Below are 25,764 nucleotides of genomic sequence, written 5' to 3'. Positions count from 1 at the left end.
TTGCTGCCCACCCAACACTCCACCGTAGCTACTGCTCCTGACTGGATGCAGGCTGAATGGAGCAGAGGGCGTTTCACTGCCCACCCACTACACACGGCTGTCCTGTTCGTTGTCGGTGGGCGGCTGGTGATGCTGCAAGCGGTGACCCGGTTGTGGCTGAACGGAGGCCATTAAGGGTGAACGGGGCGGCGGGGATAGCATTGCAGTGTGCATCGGATGGCTGCCTGTTGAATGGGAGCGGTGGTGGGCGATTCACTGGTTTGTCTCAGTGGGCGGACGCTACAGGCAGCATACTGTAGTGGAGGTGACTGTGTGGTGGGCGAGTGATGAACACCCCCCCCACCTCGCTGCCCCCATTCATAGCAGGAAGTTGTCTCTCGTCCAGTACACCAGACATGTTGACAACGGGTGCTTTCCTGCTGTGATAGTGTGTACAGTGCTGTGCAGAAGAGCTCATCTTAACCTTTTTGTCTTTATTCTTCAAGAATGTCTCTGAAACACAAATCTGATGCAAGTGCTGGTGATACAGTAAAGAAGAGAAAAAACATCACCATTGAAAATAAATTAGAAATAATAAAAAGGTCAGAGAGAGGTGAAACTCCATCATTCATTGGCAGAGCACTTGGTTACAGTCGGTCAGCAATAGCATTTATTAAAATAATCTACCTGTTCCGACTTACATAAAATTCAACTTAAGTACAAACCTACAGCCCCTATCTCGTACGTAACCTGGGGACTGCCTGTATATACTTATGAAATATATATACAGTGTATATATATATATATATATATATGAATATATACATATGAAATATATATACCTATATATATATATATATATATATATATATATATATATATATATATATATATATATATATATATATATATATATATATGTTCTTACACATTGATTCAATTAAGTGATATCGGCAGTTAAACACTGCTTAAATGTAAATATGCATGCACTTATAGGTTATAATCATTATTTAAAATAATTAATTGCATTTTCATTGTTGTTAAAATATACAATTACTGTATTTATACAGGTATTTTGTATTTGTTTTTCCATTGTATCAGCTAGATATTCCCAATTCTTGAGATGTAATTATAAATATGGATTACCATTTTAATTATGTAGGACTTGTTTCTTACCAAATCTTATACTGCATGACACACACAAACAAATAATAAACATAGTACAACCCCTTTAAAAAGCTGCAAATGTTCATAAAATGTTTATCAAGAAAAATCAAGGTTAACATGCTTAAAAAGTTTACAAGTAAAATAGAAAAATGCCTACAAGCCTGTTGTTTACGAAGTAGAAATTTCAAATTCTTATTTACCGGTATGTATTTTTCTATTTGAAAACGTGACCTGCTATACTACAACACAAGCTCGCTCACTTTCCAAACTCAGGCAAGCAGTGTCCATTTTAATTGAAGCATAAAATAAAAAGGTCTGAATTCATTAAAGCAGCTTTTCTTGCATTTTGTCTAATTGTACAGGATGATGACTCCTATTTGTTTTCTCAGTTTATTATTCCACTTTCTTTAAAGTAATCCTTTCTCTGGTAAAATCTGCCATACAGCTCTCTGTTTGCAGGAAGTTTACAGCAAAAAAAGACATGCGCTAGTTTAACTAGGATATAGCGGGTTGGATAATGGATGGATGGATATTTTAATGTACAGTAACTATGCTGTTAAAAATATATTAAACTTATCTGAATTCTATTTGAGTCTGTAGAAAGATTGTTTACATGAAAAAATGACTGGAGAGAGCATTCCACCACATTCAAACACCATTTCAAGTTTTGAACAAAACTCTACCATTTATGTATTGAAAACTATGTATAATTGTTTTGAAGCTTTAATTTGACATTTATGAGAATAATGAAATTATGTTTGTTTTAGACAACCCTGTGATTTGTGCTGCCATCTCCCATTGGCTATGAATTGGGTTTGAATTGTGCTCTAGTCACTTTGTGGACCTGCATATTCTTCTGCAACACGTGGGTATCTCACAGGCAACACAGGCCACAGGCCACAGGCAGCATCATCACTTGGAACATCAGTACTCATGCCCAGAGACTTTTAGCTCAAAAGTGTTTATTCACATCAAACAATTTAAATGTTAGAGTACATGAGTGCTTCAATAAGTAAGTCTTTTTAAAATAAAATGTGACTATAAAAAACAGTGCCTCTACATGCTTCTTTGATAAATAAAGAAACAAAATAAATAAATAAGTAATGTTAAAAGTCAAACAATTCTCTCGAGGTATTCCAATTACTTTTCTCTCGATAGAACATCATCACAGGCACCTTGTCATGTAGTCCACAACATTCTGGTCTTTCACCTTTGCCAGTCACTGCAGACCCAAACTGCCACCCCAGCTGGTCACTACAGCTCACCCTATTGCCTTGCCCTCACATTAATGCCAGTGCACTCTGGATCCTCTCATTTCAGTTTAACTCCAGTAGCCTCTCTCCATTCTCCTCTGGTCCAGTGTTTAGCAGACTCAAACACAGCTGCAATCCAGAACCTCAGCACCAGCCATAATTGTTTTCTCACCCTTAAATACCTCATAAGCGAGGCTAAACTTCTCATGAGCAATCTTTAAGTTCTTGCACTCTTCTTCCATTTTCGTCTAAGCCCTAACCCACCTCTCTTATATTGTGGCCACCCCAGCTGACTCTAGTTAAGTACACCATCCCATAATTAACTAGACAAGGGCAACTGCACACACTCATTTGTGATTCACTTGTCTGTGGTTGCCGAGCCACCAAGGAAGTGCATAAACTCATTAAAAATCACTAATAAATGAACGCAGTAACAGACACCTGGACATGACTTACGACATCTTCCCACTTTTCTGTGGGTCCTCTCTGGGTTTTACAACTTCCTTCTATATTCTAAAGAATTCAGTGTTAGGTTGGCTGTCATCTCCAATTCCATTTTTGTGCTAGCACCGGTTTGCCTTGCTCGGCTCCATATATGAAACCTATGCCAATGGCGTTATTTCATCCACCTCGACCTCATCTTGTGTCAGGTCACTTCGTTTCATCCTGCTTTGTAACACAAACAATATGCCTTTTGTGTGCTGCAATAATCCTGTTTTTAGGGGACTGGGGAACTACAAATGCACTAAATATCTTGCAAACTGTTCAACGCAACTCTGAACAACAATAAAGTGTATAGGCAAATATCAAACACGCTGAATTATGGGAGTTTTGCATAAGATAAACAAGAAATAAAAGGAAAATAACAGTATAAAAAACAACAAAGGAATGATCAAAATTGCTGTAATTGTATCTATATTTCCCATAAAGATGACAAACTAAAAACGTGTGATGATGACGATATGCCTGTTTTAGCATCCCCAAGTGAAACGGTAAAGCACCTGGAATTCGACACTTGGCCTCAGTGTTGCTCCTCATGGTTCCTCTTGCTAGTGGAAAGCAGTGAGTGTGATGTATGCATGTGTGTGTTCTGCAGGACTCTGGAATCTCAACCAGAACTAGTTCCTGCTTTATGCTGCAGAGATTGACCTTTGCACTCTAACTTTATATATAATTTATATATGTTTGATAAGGCCGGTGTATTGTCACATTGTAGTACCCTTCAAATAATCCTGTATTTTTAAATTCAGCGGCATTATCTGGTAATGGAATTTAAGAAACTCATTGAGCTTTTCCAGTTCACTTATTCTTGAATTTCTATTTTTGCACATTTTGATTTTTAATTTCTTTGATGTACTTACTAGATACTATTTGTATTACAGACTTTTTATTGTTTTCATATACTTTGCTCCTTCTCTTTAGTATTTAGCAAAATTATTTCCTCCAGGTACTGTCCATTATATATCCCATTTTCAGCTTCTTCAATGGTTCTTCCTTTATAGCTCTGGTATTTTCCAAACTGTTATTTGCTGGAGTTTGCAAATGTGGAATACATATTAATACACCTTCGAATAAAAAAACTGTAATGAGCTGAAGATTTATCATATTCTACTCTGGGATTTGTTACATTTTATACTTGTGATTTTCACATTTGCTGTTTTTTCCATTGTGATTGTTGGCACATTTGTAGGTTTTTAAAGCATATGCAATAGAAATATGTAATTAGCGAGACGTCCATTTGAGGCATTGACTAGTTACGACTTGTTTGATAGCCGATTCCTCTACTTTGAGAGTTTCTGGAGTTAATTACAAAATCACCACAATATTTAATAATGTGATTAATGAGTGTTATGTGTATTGGATTCAGTTTCTTACTTGAAAGTCTTCTATAGTCTGTCATTTAATTTTCATTTACATCTCGTCAGTCATGCTTTGCACCATGTGTGTACTTACAATTCTTCTGACATGTAAAGAAACTGCCTACTTGATTTTTATGTATTCCTCTATTAACACTAGTCATTTCAAATGGCTGAATTTGATGTGGCTATATATGATGGTTAGTGAACAAACTGAACTTATCTTAGACTTGAATCCTGATTAGAAAAAATGTGACAAATAAATTCCCCACTCATAGTTTAAAAATGCTATTTTTAAATTGCCTTTACTAGCATTATTTAAAAAAAAAACCAACAATTTCTTTCATGTTTATCTGTTTTTAATTTTGTCCCTATATATTGTTCAATCTATGCAGCAAAATTTCACCAGGAACGGGGGATTTGTCAACTCTTTCTGCGACACTCACTTCCCTTGCTATTGAAACCTACAGCTGCAAAATGTGATAAGACAGCCAAAAATGGCAGGACACTGTTTAAGATAATGAACAAACAAATATAAATTATGCAAACAGGAACAATCCCCAAACAACTGAATAACCTAATATAAAGGTTTTCTTCTTTTTAGGGGCAGTGGAGGTTATCAGTATTATCCACCATCTGATCCAAAAATGCTGGAAGCAGGTGGACACTGTACTTTGGAGCAGATACTCTCCCTGCTGTACCGCATGTGTATCCTCCACCTGCCTGCTGTCTCCTCCCATGTCACTGCTTGAGTGGATCGTACATAAAGAGCTATAGTGAGTAATGGTGACACTTCCTCCTCTCAAAGACGTAGTACTGTTACTAGATTAGTTTTACAAATCTGAACATTCCGCAATTGGGACAGCGCACTGATGTATTACTTTTTTTTTGGTGATAAAATTATATAAATGATGAAAAACTAAGAATGCAGGTCATTTCACTATGCATCTTTATTTAAGTGGATTAATCAGACCATCATATATTTCTCTCTTTAAAAGAATACTACATCCAAAAATGACCTTTTTTTATTTAAACTTGCCTCAGATAGCTTGTAGTGATGGTCGAGAAAAATGTTTAGTTTCTTGTTTTTGTGGATAATGGACGTAACAATGTTTCTGATAGAAAGGGAACTAACAGAGATCCATGCTGGGAAACACCAAACAATATTAAAAATGTTCATGCCAAAATCTCACAGTACTTGTCACATAATACACACCTCAAGTTATTCAGTCGTAGGCTCACAAAGGGCAAAACACATGTACTTTTTACTAAAATACAGTAGTGTAAAATAACAAACTCTGGAAAATGAAAGTAGTCCATAAACAGGAAGTTCCTTCACATGGGATCATACTTTTTGAATTGAAGACTGGACTCTTGACCATTTTGAATATAAAAACATAGAGAAGGATGTCAACTTATAAAAATGTCTGCAAGTTTAAACACTGATGAAGCAAAAGGTTCTCAGACTAAGAAACAACAATACAACTTAACGGCACTGTGATGTGAGCGTGCAGACTACACTCTCTCCTTAACAGAGCAACACAATGCAGTGCTACACAAATGCTCCGACAGAGGCTGACATTGACATTGACTTTACCTGGCGGCTGTGGCAAGTAGGCCCCAAGTAGTTTTGACCTCTTCTTTTCATAGCCTTTCTGTGTGATGTCACCTGCCAAAAAAGGAAACAGACATTAATGAATGCAAGCACTTAGACAAAGCGTAAGGCTGCCTTGACTATCACCTTTCATAAACTTATAAGTGTACAACACTGCTTTTGCTTCTCTTATCATTTACTACTTGTTTAAACAATTATTTTCATTTTTAATGGTGATAGAAAAATCCAGAATGCAGACAGACTGTCTAGCCTGGACTTCTTGGTTATTAGACATGTGCTTTTAAAACACAACACTGCATTAACTACAGGAAGTGCATTCTCAATTATTGATGCACTACGTTTGACTTGATAATGACCGCCTGTTTATCCATCTGGGCTTCACTGCTTCTTTTGTATTGGAGGGCAAACTGAGAACAAAGTCCAATTGGAATAACAATAATAAAAGCAATAAAAAACCCATTTGATATATGCAGCCCTTAGAATGCTTGAACCAGTAGATATTTACCAACAAGCTCGCATGGTGGGCCACTGGTTACTGTAACCCTGCTATGCATCACCAGTATATCATGTAAAATTTTAGCAGCCACAGAAAAGACAAATTCAAGAGTACGGACCACCAGATAAGCATGCAATCCTCAACCTTTCCGCATTCTAAATTCAATGCAGTTAAGAGAGGACCATGTGATTCACAAAATTTGACGTCTGCTTCAAGCAAAACTGGAATCAGAAGCTATACGATAAGGACCGAAGGCACACAAGTGTATAAGGTGAAACAAGCCAACTATGTATTTTTACACACAAATGTTCTCGGTAATTTGCTTCAAGGTACCAACTTCAAATTTGGTGCATTTACTGATTAAAATAAGCTCTTTTCAGATAGATAGATAGATACTTTATTAATCCCAAAGGGAAATTCACATAATCCAGCAGCAGTATACTGATACAAAGAAACAATATTAAATTAAATAGTAATAAAAATGAAAAAAATCAAAATAAAATTAATGTTAGCATTTACTCCCCCGGGTGTAATTGAAGAGTCGCATAGTGTGGAGGAGGAACGATCTCCTCAGTCTGTCAGTGGAGCAGGACGGTGACAAAAGTCTGGTATCCAGTGGTATACTGCAATTCTTTTTATGGCAGAGTTTGTCAAACATTGACAATATGAATTTGAAATACGGACATGAAATTGTTTTTTAATGCCTCATAAATCTTAAAGTTTGATTGATTTCAGGCACTTTTTTGCTAAAGAAAAACCATAACATGAGTAACACCTGCCAAAATATGAAACATCTGATGTGGTTTAGTGGGCAGATATATAGTATACCTGTAGAGGGCCAAAGTTGCTCTAGAGCACAAAAGAATTTTATACAATTTTCAGCCAACCATAAATTGTCAAATAGGCAACTGTGGACCAACTATTTAGATGTTAAAGAAGTCTAATACTAAATAACAATCCCTGACAATTTCATGCACCCTAGCATTAACAGATTAAAAGTTATGACTTATGTCACTTTGTTATTTTTAGTAACACTCCCCTTTCAAAGCCTCCATATCTCAAAAGCAAATGATGATACAAGCAATCCGGCAATATTGGATTAACCCCCAAAAACACCAATCGCAATTTCAAGCAATACTGTCAGAGGAACTCCCACAACATGAGTAGACAAAGAACACCACAGGAATTAATTTTGTTCTGTTGTGTTCTTCTACATTTCAACAAGCTACATCTTCCCAGGATATACAAGCAGACATTCTTCCACTCAAAGACGGTCCCTGCTCTTTTTGCATAAAACAGGCAAATGCCAGCTAGTGGCATGCTTTTGCACGTAATTAATCGCCTTCTGATGTTCCTGATGACAATTCCGCTTCCTTAATCTATACATAAACAATGCTAAGGGTTGCCTGCCTGTCACACAAAAACTGGAGAACCACTGATCTTGCACCTTGATCTTGGTTTTAATTGAGAACTTGTGCCTTGATACGTATAACACGACCCATGAATTGGATGGGTGGATTGCCTCAGTGACATAATTGGACTTTGGGTCCTTCTTATGGTAACTGGTGGTGTGGCAACGTGCCAAGGCTGACAGTAAAAAAAATCAACTGTGCACACATGTACCATGATGCACAGGAATGGTGACTTCTGTTGACAGTGATTCATAGTGCAGAAGCCAATCAGATGTGTGACAACTACACACCGTTATTCCACGAAAAACAACACAATCCATACCCTCAGTTCAGTGTCAAGACAAAAGCGGGAGCCATTTCACCGATGATGAATAAGAAACAATGAGACAATGGGGTGCTGCTTGCACAAACAAAAGTGAGAGGTCAGCTTGAATATAGACTCACTAAGCCATGTTACATACACAAGACAAACCCTGATGAAAATGACAAACAACACATTATACTTACCTCAGGATGTGCAAGGACAAACTATTTACAACACAAACATTTCATGAGAACTACTTAGAAGCACAAGAGAAGATCATACACGACCAAAGAATTGGAGGTGAAGGCTACCACTGCCACATAATTGGGCATTCGGTCCTTCGTAAGTCATACACTCCAAGCACAAAAGACAATCATATGCACTGTTAGGGCATAAAAAAGGTTGCAACCAAAGCAGAGTGACATAGGATACTGTATTTCGAAAGAAGCACATGAACCACCTTTCTGCAAGGACCAGGGATTTAAGTGCTTCCTAGTTGTTAAAAAAATGATCTATTCCATGATCTATTATAAAAAGCAGTGATTGTGACAGTTTTTTATGTCACTATATTCAGGGTCTTCATTGTGAAGTAGATAAAACCAGACACAGACAGAAGAGGAACTAAACTAGACAGACAGACAGTCAACTATTCAATTCTTGTCGGAAAAAAAAATGTTGAGCCATCTAACATCCTGTTCCCTGGCTGAAGCACAGCTACAAAATAAACTGTCCATATGGTATGGTTAAGATGGACTGAAGGAGGAAAAAAAAAATGTGTGCCCGCGCCTTAACTCTCACAATGTGGCGTAACTAAAAAGTGCCTTGGGGGTTTGGAGTCAGCTAGGTCTCTCCATCCACTGCTTCAATGCCAGCCTTCCACTCAACAGGGGAGAAGATGATGGCAGTGAGACAATTTTGCACGTGGCACTAATTATTCTGTTCAGCAGGGGCTCGCTAGCCCTGAAGAGACAGAAGATGTTGAAATGCAACAGGGGATCATAAACATATGAATATTTAAATATGCTGAAAATAGCAGCAGCTTGCAGCTGAACTATGAGGCAGCATGCAGGTGGAATAAATGAGGAACATTAACATGAACTCAAAATACATACAAAGTATATATGGTTAAAGTCACAATAACATACTAGGTCTTTTATTAGTCTACTGAAAAATAAGTATAAAATGGCTACATAAACTGAGGTTTTAAAATATATTAGATGCACTAACAACAAGCTTGAAGATTCAAAGAAAAACACAGATAGCTAAAATGGAGAGGATGTCAGAGAACAATCAGTCATGAGGTCTTATAGCCCATTTTAGTGCCTACTGTATTCTCCTGTCCACTCAAATAAGCAAAGAATATTGGTGACAAAACTGTACATAACACCCAGAACACTTCATGAAACAAGTAGTTAGGCTCAAATCGAAGAAGTGAAATATGATCTTAGAATAGTAAGCCTTAAAAATTGTTTGAAACACTTCTTACAAGAGCAGTTGTCACACAGTTTACATCTGCACGCCTTAAAATGCAAAAAAGGAAACTAATTAAGCAGAATTAGCTCACATATCAGTGTAGTGATTTCAACAAAGGCCTGAGAAATTAATCTGCTAAAACTTCACTCTCTTTCCCATATGGTAAGAAGACTAACCCTTTACAGCTAATGGGGTCAGAAAGCTGAGATTTAAAATTTGCATTCTCAACTTCTCTAGCAGAGTCCACTCAGCACTTAGCTGTGACTGACCTGAAGGCCTGTTAAACCAAGGTGGTGGCCATGTTGTGGTGCCAAAGGGAAAAGTTGCATGGAGATGCTAAAACAAAGGAGTTTACTTTACACCCAGTTCAGCTGTGGGTTACTTTCAGCTAAATGTAGGCAACAGCACATCTTTTGTTGTTCTTTGCTAACAAGAAAATTAATTATTTAACAAAGTAATATATTAAAATAGTAAAAATGTAAAGACATAGAAAGGTAAAGCTATCCTAAAAAAACATTTATCCATTTACTGAATTTGTTTAATTGAGTTCAAAGACAAGGTATGATCATGAAAACCAGGGTACGGGTGCTTACGAGGTAGGGGGAACATGGGTATGAATGTTCAGATCCCACCCAGCTGTACTGAGGGAAACACAACAACCGGCATACCATGTCAAGGCCTACACAAGAGCTACACAAGAAAAAAGTGCAAAAGCATGCAATAAATGTCGACAGAAACAGCAACTGAGGTTATGAGGCTAATTGTATATGGCCTTAAATCAATTTACAAAAACCTGCTTATCAGAGTTGTAGGTTAGCTGGAGCCCATCCCAGCAAGCATTGGCCACAAGGCAGGAAGAGTCCCTGGACAGGGGTGTTGGCCCATTGCAGCAATACACACAAATTAAGAATATAGAGAGAGACACACAATGTAAATGGAGAGAAAAATATTTTAAAACATTATTCTACCACCAAATTATTTTCACAGTATCAGGTATTTTCAGCTGTGAGTACAGCGATGTAGAGGTGCTCCCAACTGAACCACCAACATTCTGCTACGTATGCAGGTATGTAGACCTTGGGAATCTCTCTATCAGTATGTGAAGGAACAGTTTTACTTTAAAAAACCATTCCTTTAATGCAAAGTAACATGTGAACAAAATGCAGACACCTCAGAAATAAACTGAAATATTTTTCACACGCGGGTGGCATGGTGGCACAGTGGTAGCGCTGCTGTTCTGCAGTTAGGAGACCCGGGTTCGCTTCCCAGGTCCTCCCTGTGTGGAGTTTGCATGTTCTCCCCATGTCTGCATGGGTTTCCTCCGGGCGCTCCGGTTTCCTCCCACAGTCCAAAGACATGCAGGTTAGGTGCATTGGCGATCCTAAATTGTCCCTAGTGTGTGCTTGGTGTGTGTGTGTGTGTGCGCGCCCTGCCCGGGGTTTGTTTCCTGCCTTGCGCCCTGTGTTGGCTAGGATTGGCCCCATCAGACCCCCGTGACCCTGTAGTTAGGATATAGCGGGTTGGATAATGGATGGATGAATGGATGGATGTTTTTCACTCATAAAGGTTTGTTGGCTAACACACTTCAACTTCAGGCTTTTGAACTATACCTTAATATGAGAGAAGTGCAATGAAAACAAGCAGCTCTTTATGTTGGGCACAGTTACACATAACATGACATCATTTATGCACAGACTGGCTTTCTGTAAGGGATTGTCATTGTGTGTATCTGGTATTTCTGTCTTGAGTCCCTGGGGATTCAGTGAACAGCAGCCTGGAAAGTTGTACAGCACTCTTGAGATACCAGGCATGTTCAGAAGTTGCATTATAATTTAGCTATTGAGAAAAATCAACACCTTGGTATGCTTCCTTAACACAAGAACTAGAATCTATCATGCTGTCACTGACAATTTCTGAAGAGCTGTCACTGTTCTCACACACTTAATCACTTTCTTTTTCATATGCTTTACGCAACTGTACTCAGCTTGCCCCATCACCGTGAGTGTTGACCTCCCTTAACTAGCTGCTGTTTGCTGGGTGTTGGCGTATATGCAGCTCACAGTGGACAATTTATCTCAGAGGTAATAGTAGAGGGGGTTAAAGATGACTCTATCGTCCAGTCGAGTGGCAGGAATACTTCTTTGCAAAACAAAGAACAAATATTTATTCATATATTCAGATTAGGTTCTGTGCTGCTGCAGCTCAGGTTATTCTTGGCATACTATAAATCTGTTTGAAAAATGTAAATATTTTTGGTAAATTATTTTATTTCAGTTCATCTTTTCAGCTACTTTAATAGTTTCATTTAGTTTCAGTTTTTCATTTTCGTTTTGTTAACAGTTTTATTTCAGTTTCCGATGTTTTAGATTTTGTTAACAGTAACGACCTTATAACCCACTATAACTGCTGTACTACAGACACAACAAAATGGCATTGGCCTTTTAAAGAAAGCAAACGGAATACCTCAAAAATGCACACTAGAGGTGATGAAACTGTCAAACTCCATCTAGCCACAAAAGGGCAAACACAAGACCTTTATAAACAAAACATTTATTATTACAAAATGCTCTCTGGTACAAAAAAGCTCTAAGGAGCTTTTTTAGGCATAATAAAATAGGCAATTCAGACACAAGTCCCAACACAAAAATCCCAAGAAAGATTTAAAAAAATAAAAAATAAAACAGAACACAGATGTCAAAATCCAGAAAATCAATAATCCATAAGAAGCAACAAATCAGAGAACTCAGCAATACCAGAGCATTTAATGAACCGCATGGGACTGTGAGATTCCTCAGCCTTTATAGTGCTCATTGCAGTCCCACGACAGTGACACACAGGTTGCCCCACCTCTTAGGAAACTAAAGAGAAATTAAATGATCAACGATACTGATAGAAAATACATAATTATACACATAATAAAATGTATACCCATATTATCAAACTAAAGAATCAAAAATGAACAAAAAGACATAAAAATTGATTTGAACTTCAGTTAGCCATAATAGTAGCAAAATGTTTACATAACTCCAGCCAAATTCAAGCTGCAATTTCTGTCAATCAAATACAACATTAATATCTCTGATAGACATTTAATATAGAAGAACCTCTCCAAGAAATTAAGTGTGTTGACAACATGTTTCACAAATTCAGTCTCACAAAACTATTCCTTTAACCTGGTTATGAGTGTTGGACCCACAAACTGAAGCCTAGTGATACACTTCCCATGGACAGATATGAACAAAGCGGCTTCATTTAACATTCTCAAATCCCATTAGTGTAGGGAGATTAACTATACAGCACAGTTTAGCTTTAGCTTGTTTACTGAAGACCACACATTCACATACTACAGGGTAAAGTTCTTCTTACTGCTAAAAACCTGCACACAGCCCAGCCCATATCACCCTACCACCCATGTCCATGTGTGTCATGTGAAAGGGTGCATACAGGTAATGTATAGGACTGGGACCACAAGCTCCTGGGATAAATGCCTTTCGCAGGCTCCTTGTGTGACTCAGAAGACATGACTGTACTCCAGCTGTCTAACAGTAAGTGATGGCTGCATGATCTATAAAACATCTGAACATAGTATACACATTCAAAAGACACTATATGAAATATAGATTGCTTTCAGGTCTAAATGTCAACGTTACTAATCCGGCTGATTGCTCTGAAGCCTCCAGAATCCTGACACTTAAAAATGAATCAGACAATTTGACCCGAAGGCAGAGGGCTGCCTTACGCTCACATCCCATTGCTGCGTATTTAGAGCGACAGAAAAGGATATAAAAATAACATATCCTTATATAGAGAATTATAATGCAAACAAACAGCAATGCTATTTCAGCACTATAAAGTTGGGACATTCATCAGTTATATAAGAATTAGACTGAAGTATACCCTCAGGAAAAACGCAGATCTACTTAGACTATAATTAATCATGTTTCTATCTAAACTACTTTCTTGTAATTATTCATTATTTATGAAACACTTATACAAGCCAGCCTGTCCACAACAGAATACACTGCTGCAGCCCCCTGCCTCACTTGCATTGCATTTAATTACCTGACAGCGCAATCGCCAAAATAGTCAGCACAAACGTATTGTACTAAACAGCAAGATGAGTAGTATATGAATGAGGGTTCCAGGACTTGGCTCTCTTTCTGCCATGGCTGTTAGCCTGTAATGTACGACATGCAGGTAAACAGTCAAAGTCCAGAGGGTGTTTTAATTTCAAAGAGAGCTGAATATCACTTGCACGTCTCAGAAACTCTGCCCCCCAGCATGAAATGTAATACTGGAATGAGGGGGGACGTCATTCCTTAAAACTGGCAAGGAAGCAGTGGAGTTTCCTGTAGTGTACCTAATGGTATTTGGGGGCTGTCTTGTAGAAGTGGAGGGACTGCTTAGCAGCCAAAGCTGCTGTGTGCTTGTTGACGTAAGTACAGTTCTTTTAAACCATAAAGAGAATTCCACCTTTTTTTCAGCAGTAATCAAGGCCAGATTAAGACCCCCACAGACCTTTCTGAAAATGTCTTCACTTTGTCATTTTGGGTTATTGATGGGCAAAACAGGCAAATGTATTCATTTAAAATAAAATCTAAAGTGTACAGAAAGTGAGGGGTTCTGAATACTTTGTAAATCTACTGTATGTCGACAATAAATCAGGTCCAGGGATTGAAGTAGAAAACAAATCCAAATCTTTTTATTGAGGTCAACTTCACTTTTCTTTTTTGCTCATTTGTGTAGCACAATGAATGTAAAAAATTAATTGTTAAGTGCAACACAATATCTGTGGGAAAACAAACTCCATCTGAAACCTTGGACATTGTAGTTATAAGCCATTTTTTCTCACATATCCTAAGGCCCCTTTGCCAGTACCGCCTTGGGGGTCAAATTCTGATAAAGAAAAGACAGTGTTTGCTTTTTTCTTAAAATACTATGAAACATACAAATTAATTAATTAATAAAACAGTTTTTCACATTAATTACAATTTGATTATTTAGAGACACAGGGAAGAGTTGTGGACAAGGTAAAGTGAGCACAGGACACTGAATATATATGTATGTTCTAAGATGGCATTCTTTGTTGAAGAGAAATTTATTACAAGTATCAATTTCACATAAACTGGAGAAGGGAACTCAAACCCCTGCCTCTCTATTTAACTTGGATACCATTAAATTCACTACCAGCACCAATCTTACACCCCTTTTTACTTTTTCATATTCTGCTGTGGTACATAAAACGGACATCACACAGATAGGCTTCTCTTCTGTTTGCGAGGTCCAAAACATCTCGATTCATTATTCCTTGTCGCTACATCATATTTTATTATTGATATACTTAATTAATCCCCAACAAGGAATTGTCATTTCATATGACACTTGGGAGTTAGACGGCAGGGTCAGCCATTGTACAGCGCCACTGGAGCAATTTTCAGGTTAAGGGCCTTGTCGAAGAGCCTAATGGAGTAGGATTTCTTCTGACTGTAACAGGGTTTGAATCAGTAACCGTCCAGGTATCAGTGCAGATATGCATTACATTTCTAGCTGGGGACTTAATGGTTGTCAGCTCTCATGCAAGCAAGTCTGCCCTGGTGGACTAGTTGGAGTGGGCTGCTGGCTATGTCACACCACATAACTGTCTGTGACTGCCCGATTTGCTAGCATTATGTAAATTAAGTGTATAATGGAAATTCACTGGAAAAAGTCATGTGATGCGCTATGGCCTTAATGTGGGAGGGAACAGCCAAGCCTACTCCACCACTACGGCTCCCAGCCCAGGACAAGCATTAACTTAATCGATACAAACAGATTTCCAACCATCATAGGAGGTAAAAGAGAAACAGTCTTCCTCTTCATCTTTTCCCACCCACTTCTATGTGGGGTTGAAGTTTTATAGTTTTTGGTGTGATTTTTAAATAACATAAATTGTGAGTCCAAATATTTTCAGTTAGAATGAGTTCACATTGTTAATGAATCTCATCCACTTATTGGTGTTTTGTTATTGGACTTCTGTGCTCGTCACGGATTGTCCATAACGAACACCATGTTCAAGCATAAGGGTGTTCATATGTGCACTTGGCACCAGGACACCCTAGGCCTCAGGTCGATGATCGACTTTGTGGTCGTGTCGTCGGACTTGCGGCCATATGTCTTGGACACTCGGGTGAAGAGAGGGGCGGAGCTGTCAACTGATCACCACCTGGTGGTGAGTTGGCTTCGATGGTGGGGAAGATGCCGGTCAGACCTGGTAGGCCCAAACGTGTTGTGAGGGTCTGCTGGGAACGGCTGGCAGAGTCCCCTGTCAGAAGTAGCTTCAACTCCCACCTCCGGCAGAACTTCGACCACGTCCCGAGGGAGGTGGGGGACATTGAGTCGAATGGGCCATGGTCCGTGCCTCTATTGTTGAGGCGGCTGACCGGAGCTGTGGCTGCAAGGTGGTCGGTGCCTGTCGGCGGCAATCCCCAACCCGTTGGTGGACACCGCGTGAGGGATGCCGTCAAGCTGAAGAAGGAGTCCTATAGGACCTTTTTGTCCTGTAGGTCTCTGGAGGCAGCTGATAGGTACCGGCAGGCCAAGCGGAACGCGGCCGGTTGTTGCTGAGGCAAAACTCGGGCATGGGAGGAGTTTGAGAGGCCATGGAGAACGACTTTCGGACGGCTTCGAGGAGATTCTGGTCCACCGTCCGGCGTCTCAGGAGGGGGAAGCAGTGCAGTGTCAACACCGTATATGGTGGGGATGGTGCGCTGCTGACCTCACTCGGGACGTTGTGGGTCGGTGGGAGGAGTACTTCGAAGACCTCCTCAATCCCACTAACATGCCTTCCAATGAGGAAGCAGAGCCTGGGGACTCTGAGGTGGGCTCTCCCATCTCTGGGACTGAAGTCACCGAGGTGGTCAAAAAACTCCTTGGTGGCAGGGCCCGGGGTGGATGAGATCGCCGGAGTTCCTTAAGGCTCTGGATGTTGTAGGACTGTCTTGGTTGACACGCCTCTGCAACATCGCATGGACATCGGGACAGTGCCTCTGGATTGGCAGACCGGGGTGATGGTCCCCCTCTTTAAAAAGGGGGACCGGAGGGTGTGTTCCAACTATAGAGGGATCACACTCCTCAGCCTCCCTGGAAAAGTCTATTCGGGGTTCTGGAGAGGAGGGTCCGTCGGATAGTCGAACCTCGGATTCAGGAGGAACAGTGTGGTTTTTGTCCTGGTCGCGGAACAGTGGACCAGCTCTTCACCCTTAGCAGAGTTCTGGAGGGTGCATGGGAGTTTGCCCGACCGGTCTACATGTGTTTTGTGGACTTGGAAAAGGCATTCGACCGTGTCCCTCGGGAATCCTGTGGGGGTGCTCGGGAGTATGGGGTACCGGACCCCCTGATAAGAGCTGTTCGGTCTCTGTACAACCGGTGTCAGAGCTTGGTCCGCATTGCCGGCAGTAAGTCGAGCCCGTTTCCAGTGAGAGTTGGACTCCGCCAGGGCTGCCCTTTGTCACCGATTCTGTTCATAACTTTTATGGACAGAATTTCTAAGCGCAGCCAGGGTGTTGAAGGGGTCGGTTTGGTGGACTCAGGATTGGGTCACTGCTTTTGCAGATGATGTTGTCCTGTTTGCTTCATCAGGCCGTGATCTTCAGCTCTCTCTGGATCGGTTCGCAGCTGAGTGTGAAGCGGCTGGGATGAGAATCAGCACCTCCAAATCCGAGAGCATGGTCCTCAGCCGGAAAAGGGTGGAGTGCCCTCTCAGGGTTGGGGGAGAGATCCTGCCCCAAGTGGAGGAGTTCAAGTATCTCGGGGTCTTGTTCACGAGTGAGGGAAGAATGGAGCGTGAGATCGACAGGCGGATCGGTGCGGCATCCGCAGTGATGCGGGCTCTGCATCGGTCTGTCGTGGTGAAAAAGGAGCTGAGCCGTAAGGCAAAGCTCTCAATTTACCAGTCGATCTACCTTCCTACCCTCACCTATGGTCATGAGCTATGGGTAGTGACCGAAAGAACGAGATTGCGAATACAAGCGGCTGAAATGAGTTTCCTCCGCAGGGTGTCTGGGCTTTCCCTTAAAGATAGGGTGAGAAGCTCAGTCATCCGGGAGGGGCTCAGAGTAGAGCCGCTGCTCCTCCGCATCGAGAGGAGTCAGATGAGGTGGCTCGGGCATCTGATCAGGATGCCTCCTGGACGCCTCCCTGGTGAGGTGTTCCGGGCACGTCCAACCGGGAGGAGGCCCCGGGGAAGACCCAGGACACGCTGGAGGGACTATGTCTCCCGGCTGGCCTGGGAACGCCTTGGGATTCTCCCGGAAGAGCTGGAAGAAGTGGCCGGGGAGAGGGAAGTCTGGGCCTCTCTGCTTAAGCTGCTGCCCCCGCGACCCGACCTCGGATAAGCGGAAGAGAATGGAGAATGGAATCCACTTATTCAATGTCTTGCTCCAGTTTCCATCCTTAGCCCAGTGTCAAAATATTACCATTCGTTCAAGTTAAGGACTTGTGTTAATATCTACTGTTTCAGAATTTTCAGTAAGTTGTATATTCCTCCAAAACTCTACCTGTTATTACCTGGGTACATTACAGTTGAAAGGGCTTTTTTTTCCATAAGTATTTGAGCAAACAATGGATGTGTCCCCACAAAGGAACTGTTTTGTTCTTAACAATAGCTAATCTAAAGAGTGCCATCTCCAGCTATTTTTGGTTTTACTGTTTAGTCTCATGAAAATTATATAAAGTCCTCCAATCATCCAGTGTCTTCAGTGCTTGGCTTCTATCAAGTGCTCCTCGATTCAAAAGGCTTAATGTTACTTTGTGTTATATTACACAAATAGGAAATAGACATGGCAGCTTTTCCCCCTTTCACTGCCAGGGGGGCTAGGTTACAACATAACACAATTAAAACTATTCTTCTCCCATGGAAGTCTCGATTAACATGCCATTAACAAGGCCCCCCTACAAAGCTATTCTTTGTATCTCTTAGCATAAAAATAGCTGGTACCTGATCTCTTATCCCATATGCAGTTTGGGATTTTCATGTCATGAGAGGAAATGATCTTATCCTACAAACAGAACCTGCACAGTATAGGACAAGATCCAAAATTGTCAGACGCCAACACTAAACTCACAGGACATAAAAAGCTACAGAGCATAGCTGCCCAGAATTCATAGGTAATTAGGATGACATCTGATATTCTGCTTGCCTCAGACTGATCAGTGGCTTATGCAATAATGGAGCAATGGGAGTAGCTGCTAAAATGAACATATGGCATAACATTGATGAGTTAAGCATCTCATGTTCACCTCTTATAATGATTATCAGTTTATGGTTATGGTACACTTCATGCTTTTGAAAGGCATTGTTTTTGTGGTTAAGGAATGAAACAGCAGCATAGCAGTTACTGGCACATGGTACTGTATTTCAGAATAAAATTCAATTTTGGTCTTTGACTATGCATATTTTGGCCCAGGTGGGTTTTCTCCATGGATCGTTGCCCTGTTTGGGGTTGATTTCTGTGCTGTCCCACCAGAGAAGCTGTAGCAACTCTAAAATAGACAAAGCCTTAAAAAATGAATGGAAGAATTTGCTCCACCACTTTCCTCTTTATGGTAAAAAGGCACATTGACAGGTTGAAAATGATGGCGTAAAGATGTGGGTTTGTGTGTCTGTGGAGCCCTACTAGTTCAATGCACTTACAACTTAATTATACTATTTAGTTAAAAATCATACAGGTTAATGAAGTTAGTTAATGAAGTGATTTTTTATGAACAAAAACAAAATAATAATTTGTTTTGTAATTCTGTTTCTTTTATATTTTCCCTTAAATAACTGAGTTTAATTTATGCTTTTCTCTGACACTATATTGGAGTTTAGTTGGCCAATTACATACTTTTGTCTCTGATGAAAAAGAGCATAAAAAGCAGGTATTAGAGATGAGAGAGCTGTCACTGTGTGTTAAGCAGGTTACTTCATTCAGTTTCACTTTATGAACTTGAACTCAAGCACAGAAATCTCAACTTCACAAGCCACCAAGGACTACACAGTGAATGGAGCAGCAGACAAGAGCGTCTCTACCTTAAAATGCACCCCGCATTGACTCTGTTTCGTTAGTTAGTGGTGGATGACTGGATTGCAGGTACTGTTAAATGGAGCACAGAGCAGAGCATACAAAAAAGTTTACAAACAAGATTTCTGCTCAATTACAAACCAAAGCCAAGTGTAGATTTGTGGATTTCTACCAGTTCCCAAAATTGTGAGAATATTTGCAGCCCAGTAGTAAAACTGAAAGGTGGGTAAAGTGCCATGATGTGTTCTGCTTTAGATGTCCGCAGAATTGACTTTTTGACTCGTTGCTGTTATGGAGTTCCAGATAAATGATGTTACAATTGTGTCTAAAATCTTGAAGAATGATTCATAGGGATGCTCTGGAAAAGATACAGGACCTTTGAGAGGATGCTCTCTTTGACTGTATCAGTTCTCCCAGCTAGCATAAGATAGTGGGGTAAGAGTATCTATTAACATGTTGTTGCATTTTTTTTTCCATCTTACCATTAAAATTGTGATATTTCCTTGTGGTAGATATCCCCAGATACTGTCCTGATATTATTAATAAATACTTACCGAGTCTGGTTTGACAGGCCAGAGAATTTAAAGGAAAAAGAATGTTTTTATTCAAATTAAATTCTGAGCCCAGAGATCTTATGAAATTCTCCTAGCTAGTTTAAATAACTATACTTTAATCAAGAAAAACTTATCAGGTAGTAATGTGGTGATTCTTCAGCATACATAAAGGAAAAGTGTCAAGTACTGAGGACACAACTTGAGCATATTAAAAAAAGCACCTAAAGAATAAAACATCAAAATATTGCAAATTTTAAATTTCCAGTTCACAAGTATTATATCAGTGTGGCAGTGACACACTTTCACAAATAAAGGTATAAGTTGTTGCTGGGGCTGTTCACTTAAAAATGTACCACTAGTAGGAGGAATACATGTGTAGCCTTATATTAGTATACTGATTTCTTAAGAGTACAAATACATAGGTACACTTTTTTTTCCCTGACAGTTTAGGGTAGGGTAGAAGGTGAATTGGCTGGGTAAGGGTTCAGGCAAGTAGGAGGAGGGACCCCTTCTCTGATTAGCATGAGAGGGGTGGGTGCTGAACACCTTTAATAAATACCAGTCAAAGCATGTTTGGAGCACTAGGCAGGGAGCAAGGACGGCACCTCTCAGTGTCCTTAGCAGGTAGTTAGCATTAGAATCTGATGACATGTGGTCCCCCTCAGTGTCCAGAACATGCACCCCTTATCTTTCATGCACAGTACATAAGCAGTATTACTAGTGTAAGGGATAGCCGGCAGCTCAACCCAGACGGGACGCCCCGAGAATGGAAGGATGGAGGAAGGCAGCTACTTTTGGACACTGCCTCCCCCCAAGACACTAGATGTCAGCTCCCCTGGAGTATAGCGCTGCCCCAGATTCCCACAGGACATCCTGGGACCTGGAGTTTGCTATTTCAGCCCTGTTGGGTGCCATGCTGAGGAAGGCCTGAGGGAGTGCTTCCCTTATGGTCCAGAAGTACTAGGAAGTCACAAGGACGGAAGCCCCAAAGTACTTCCGGGCTGATTAAAGAACTTTATAATTCTCCGTCTTGACCCAGAAGTGTTGACAAGTCACATGGCCGGAACAGCAGAAACATTTCCAGGTCAAGAACTATATAAAGGACTTCTGAAGACCCAGCAAGAGATCCAGGAATTGTGTATGATTATTATTATATTTACTTGCCTGTGTATTGTGGCTGTGGTGCTTAGGGGCACTGAAAAAGAAGAAAAGAAATTAAAATACTTCTTGGTGCTTTTACCTGGTGTCCTGGGTGTGTGTCTTGTGGGATTAAAGAGGCAACAGTGACCTCTAGCGTCCACAGTAGATGGTAAATACTTTATGGTTTTACATACTTGGCAGCCATCTGTGTTCATAATGAGGACTTTACAGGGCACGAGCCCTTAAGTTTCATAAATGGAGCCCCTGATGGATTGACCAGCTTAGGCTGTAATCACTGGTCTGAACTTTTTGGTGCGAGTACGCAGTGCTGGCCTGGTCAGCTTCCCACATCACCCTTACCTAAATCCACCACTGGGAGGAGCACTTATGACAAATGATACAGATGTCTGGGAAGAGTTTTGACAATAATATTACAATATATTTAATATTTAAGAATGTCTTGTATTCGCGAATCAGTGATAAAAATATCAACTACTTTCCAGAATACCTGAAACATTATATATAATTTTAACATCCTAATCACTTTCTGTCCATTAATTTACTGTTTTTAAAGGCACATTGTAAACATTATAATTGAATGAAACAACAAAGGTTATTTTGATGGCTGATTCCAATATTTGGCAGGTTCCACAACTACTACTCTAACATCAAACCTCACAATTAAAATAAAATCCTAAGGAAATAAAGGTCTGTTTTTTTTGTTTTTTTTCCCCCCCCCAAGCCTATTAAAATCAGAAGTTCCATTTTGGGCCTCACTCACAATGAGTCCATTGGGGTGGTTGATTGATACCTAATGTATAAAGCTGAATGTATGTTTGTGTGTTTGTCAGTATGCACACTGCTAGACATTTTGTGACTACTTTCATATTTTAATAGGGAAATGCCCCTAGCAGGTATTTTAGTACTTGACATAAGTAATCTTGCTCCCCTTGGTGGGTTTAGTTCTGTTTTGGGGGGCCTGAGGGATTAATTTGCAAATATACCTGCACTTTACTCCAGCACCCCTTCTAGTAATTACATAATTTTTAGATTGGTGACTCCCTTCTGTTTCACACACACAACATGATACTGGTTCTGGTTTGGAGATTTAAGTTCGACAGATTTTTTCCAACTCACTACAAGTCAGGGAGACGAGAAGGTCTTTTTGAAGATTTCCAAATTAAATAATTAAATAGCACCTGGCAGCCAAATACACACACGTGTGCCCCCTAGGGAGCCGACTGTAAACCCTCTATTGTTAATCCTTCCCTGTTTATGAGGGAGACTTAGTGCTATGCAAGTTACTTTAATTTCATTACTTCCAACTGTGAGTGTGAATTAATTAAATAACAATACAAGAGAACCAGGTGAACTCTTTACCTAGTTTGAATGTTGCTATTCTTACTAATACATATTGAAGTCATTGTGATTAAGATCAGGCAGATCACACACTTATGTTGTTTCAGACTTTGTACAGAAGTCTACTTTAAAAAGCTAAATGTTTTCAAGAAACACACCAGCTCCAAATGCATTAATGTAAATCTACACTCCCTAATATTTCAAAGAGGTGGGTTATGGAACAGTATAGCATGAATGGCACAGTTCTTGGGATATGAGATCTTCTACCTGTTCAATACCAGACCAGTAATGTCATTTGTCTGACCTTTTGTAGCTAGTTATATATCTTTTTCAAAAGCAGACTATCATTAGACAAGCCAGCTAACAGAACACAATGTTGAGTTCAAGATGCAATGAAGAAGCAACTACTCCATCATCAGGTAAGAACAAATGTTATTGTGGTGAAACAATTCAGACTCCATAAATAGCAAACTCTAATAAAATAGTTTAGGAACACCCCCCACGCCATCAGCCTACTTACATCCGACACCTGATATGCAATGTCCCCCAGCAGCTTCCAAAAGCCAACCAGCACAAATGAAGTGTCAAAATAGAACAAGTGCATCTGGAGGTTAACAGGATGCCACAAAGGTCAGACATTTGGTAAAGGAAAACGTGATAATAGACAATGGCGTCGCTCGAATGCGTGGATCGAAAATAGCCATGATTTAAAACTCTTCATGAATGAAAACCATCCATATTATGAGGAAACTATTAAAACCAGCAACTTATAGTGATATTAAAATATCAGAAGACTGTCAAGTATTTTCTCGAAGTTTTGCTATAGTGAAAGTAAACACTTCAAAAGCTTCTTCACACTGCTTCTCTAGCTACAATATGCTGATGCTTATTCAAACGTACACCCAACAGATTGCAGCATTTCTTGTGTACAGGACATTTTCAGACAAACATATTGCGTCTGCAGAGACTTCTTTCAGTGTACGTCTACGCTGCGATTTGAAATAATACAACAAAGACAGCCCAGCAGGAATTGCTTACTGCTACACTGAGCAATTAATAAAACTGCTTTACAAGCTACTCACATAATATACACACATTATAGGTGCGCTCCTGTAAAGTGATTGTTAATTTTTATGTCTTGTAAGGTACCATATAAAAATGAAATATGTACATACTATTGAACATTCACACCTTATTATTTGTTTAAAAAAAAAGCAAGTAAACTGTGTGGGCTAAAGTGTTAAACTGCCTTGATGTCTAAAACTGCCAAGTAATGTGCAGCACTCATTGCATTTAATTGTTAAGTTCACCTCCTCATTCAATGCATACAAAAACATACAAAGGGTAACAATTAGCTGTTACTAAACAATAAAATCCTCAAACAACCATCACACCAAGGCTTTGAAAATCAGGATAATTCAAAGACAGACTTTACAAAATGTTGAATCACTTGCGGTCAGGACCAACCAGGACTGCTGGCATTTGGAGGTCATGAAAATCAGGAAGCACACTATTAATGGCCCCAGCATTTCCTCACATTGGCAACACAGCTTCACTATGCCATCAGAATAGTGTAGATACCGCCAGAGGGTGGGAGAGCTACAAGCAGAAGTGTAAACTGTAAAACGGCAACCATAAGACAGCTTAAGACTGCCTCCTGTCATCCACAATTATCCACAAGTTCAAAATTAACAAAAGCCAATCATACCCTCCTTGTAGGTCTGGACCCACTGAACAGGCCTTACTCTAGGCTGCCTAGCCCCAAACTCAAATGGGAGGCTTCCGGCATGTACAGGACAAAATGTGGGAGTAAGGCTTTCAAATAGCAATAAATTTAAATTTTAAAAAATGGAGTGGAGGGAACAACCTTTTTCTAAACCTCTGGTCCAAAAGAGAAACAAAAGCAAACCTTCTTTGAATTTTAAAGAATTTATTAACAAATTCCATAAAAAAAGGATCACAAAAACGTGGGACAAGATTTAACCGTCGGATCGGCACTAAAATTTTTACTTCAGTATTGATGTCAGCTTTTCAACCTCAGTACCGGTAGCAAAATGAAACTGAAGGAAATAACTGATAACTCTCCTTCCCAAAATCTCGTAGCTGCTTCATTCCTCCAGCCTGCAAATATGCGCACATTCCTGCTTTGCCACAATCCACAAATCATGGAGTTCGGGGTTGGGTCCCTTGGAGTCTCCAGTGCTTTTATATAAATATATACGTTCAAATAGCAGGGGAAGGGATTTCCATTGGTGATTCATCGAATTATCCCTTGTAGTTCCAACTGTGTTAAAAAAGAACTTGAGCGTGAGGTGCTTGTAAACTTTCATTTACTTCTGGTACCAAAATGAACAAAATACAGCTGCCACAGCATTTTAAAAATTGGATACTTTATCAATACAGGTATACCTCACAGCTGTAAAAGAAACATAAGCAAAAATAAAGAAAAAACATCCAGGAAACAAATCCAAGAATCACAAGCCAGAAACAGAACATTTTGAATAAAAGCAGATGTCAAAAGCCAGGAAATCCAAAGATATACAATCACGAAAGACAGGAATCAAAATCAAAAGCAGAATGTCAAAGCAGCTAATCTATCAGAAGTTTTGACTTAAATACTGCTGGGGTCAGTGCCCCCAACTGCGTAATTAAGCAGCCCCCACCACACTAGAGTGCTCTAGGGCATTAGATATATTCTTAACATAATACATAACAGGAAAATATTAAGGGAGTACAAAACCAAAAATAAAACTGCTAACATATAAAATTGTATTTAAATAAATAACAAAAAGATTAAATAAAGAAAAACTTGCGCCAGAGAATAAACTCTGGCGGTCCCATACCAGTGTGAATATATGGGAACTAAGCCATTTCTCGGTTTTATACAGACACCATGCCAATGAATCATGTTCTAGGCAGCACCGCTGAGCCATTGCAATATACAAAGCCAAAGGAAATGGCAAATTAACTAGACCTACAAAGACCACACTATGACAACTGCTTTCCTAAAAAAGCGAATTGACAAAACAAAACACTGCTGGGATGTAAAAGAATGCAGTATGCAACAGAAAAGAAACAGCCTAGCCCAGGGTTCAAACGTGCATTCCCAGATTGGA

The 25,764-nt window shown here is 39.9% G+C and overlaps 1 protein-coding gene across 12 annotated transcripts in view; it reads right to left on the bottom strand.

Moving 5' to 3' along the window:
* dip2ca (disco-interacting protein 2 homolog Ca) overlaps positions 1-25,764 on the bottom strand; it is a 537,137-nt gene that overhangs the window by 292,315 nt on the left and 219,058 nt on the right. For all 12 annotated transcript variants that reach the window (XM_039753594.1, XM_039753583.1, XM_039753587.1 and 9 more), the window contains exon 2: positions 5,853-5,924. In XM_039753594.1, coding sequence (XP_039609528.1) covers positions 5,853-5,924 — 72 coding nt within the window. The remainder of the gene's footprint in view (positions 1-5,852; positions 5,925-25,764) is intronic.

The sequence above is a fragment of the Polypterus senegalus genome, chromosome 5 (assembly GCF_016835505.1).
Source record: "Polypterus senegalus isolate Bchr_013 chromosome 5, ASM1683550v1, whole genome shotgun sequence".
In the NCBI taxonomy this organism is placed as follows: Eukaryota; Metazoa; Chordata; class Cladistia; order Polypteriformes; family Polypteridae; genus Polypterus; species Polypterus senegalus.
This window is presented reverse-complemented; position numbering and strand designations above follow the sequence as displayed.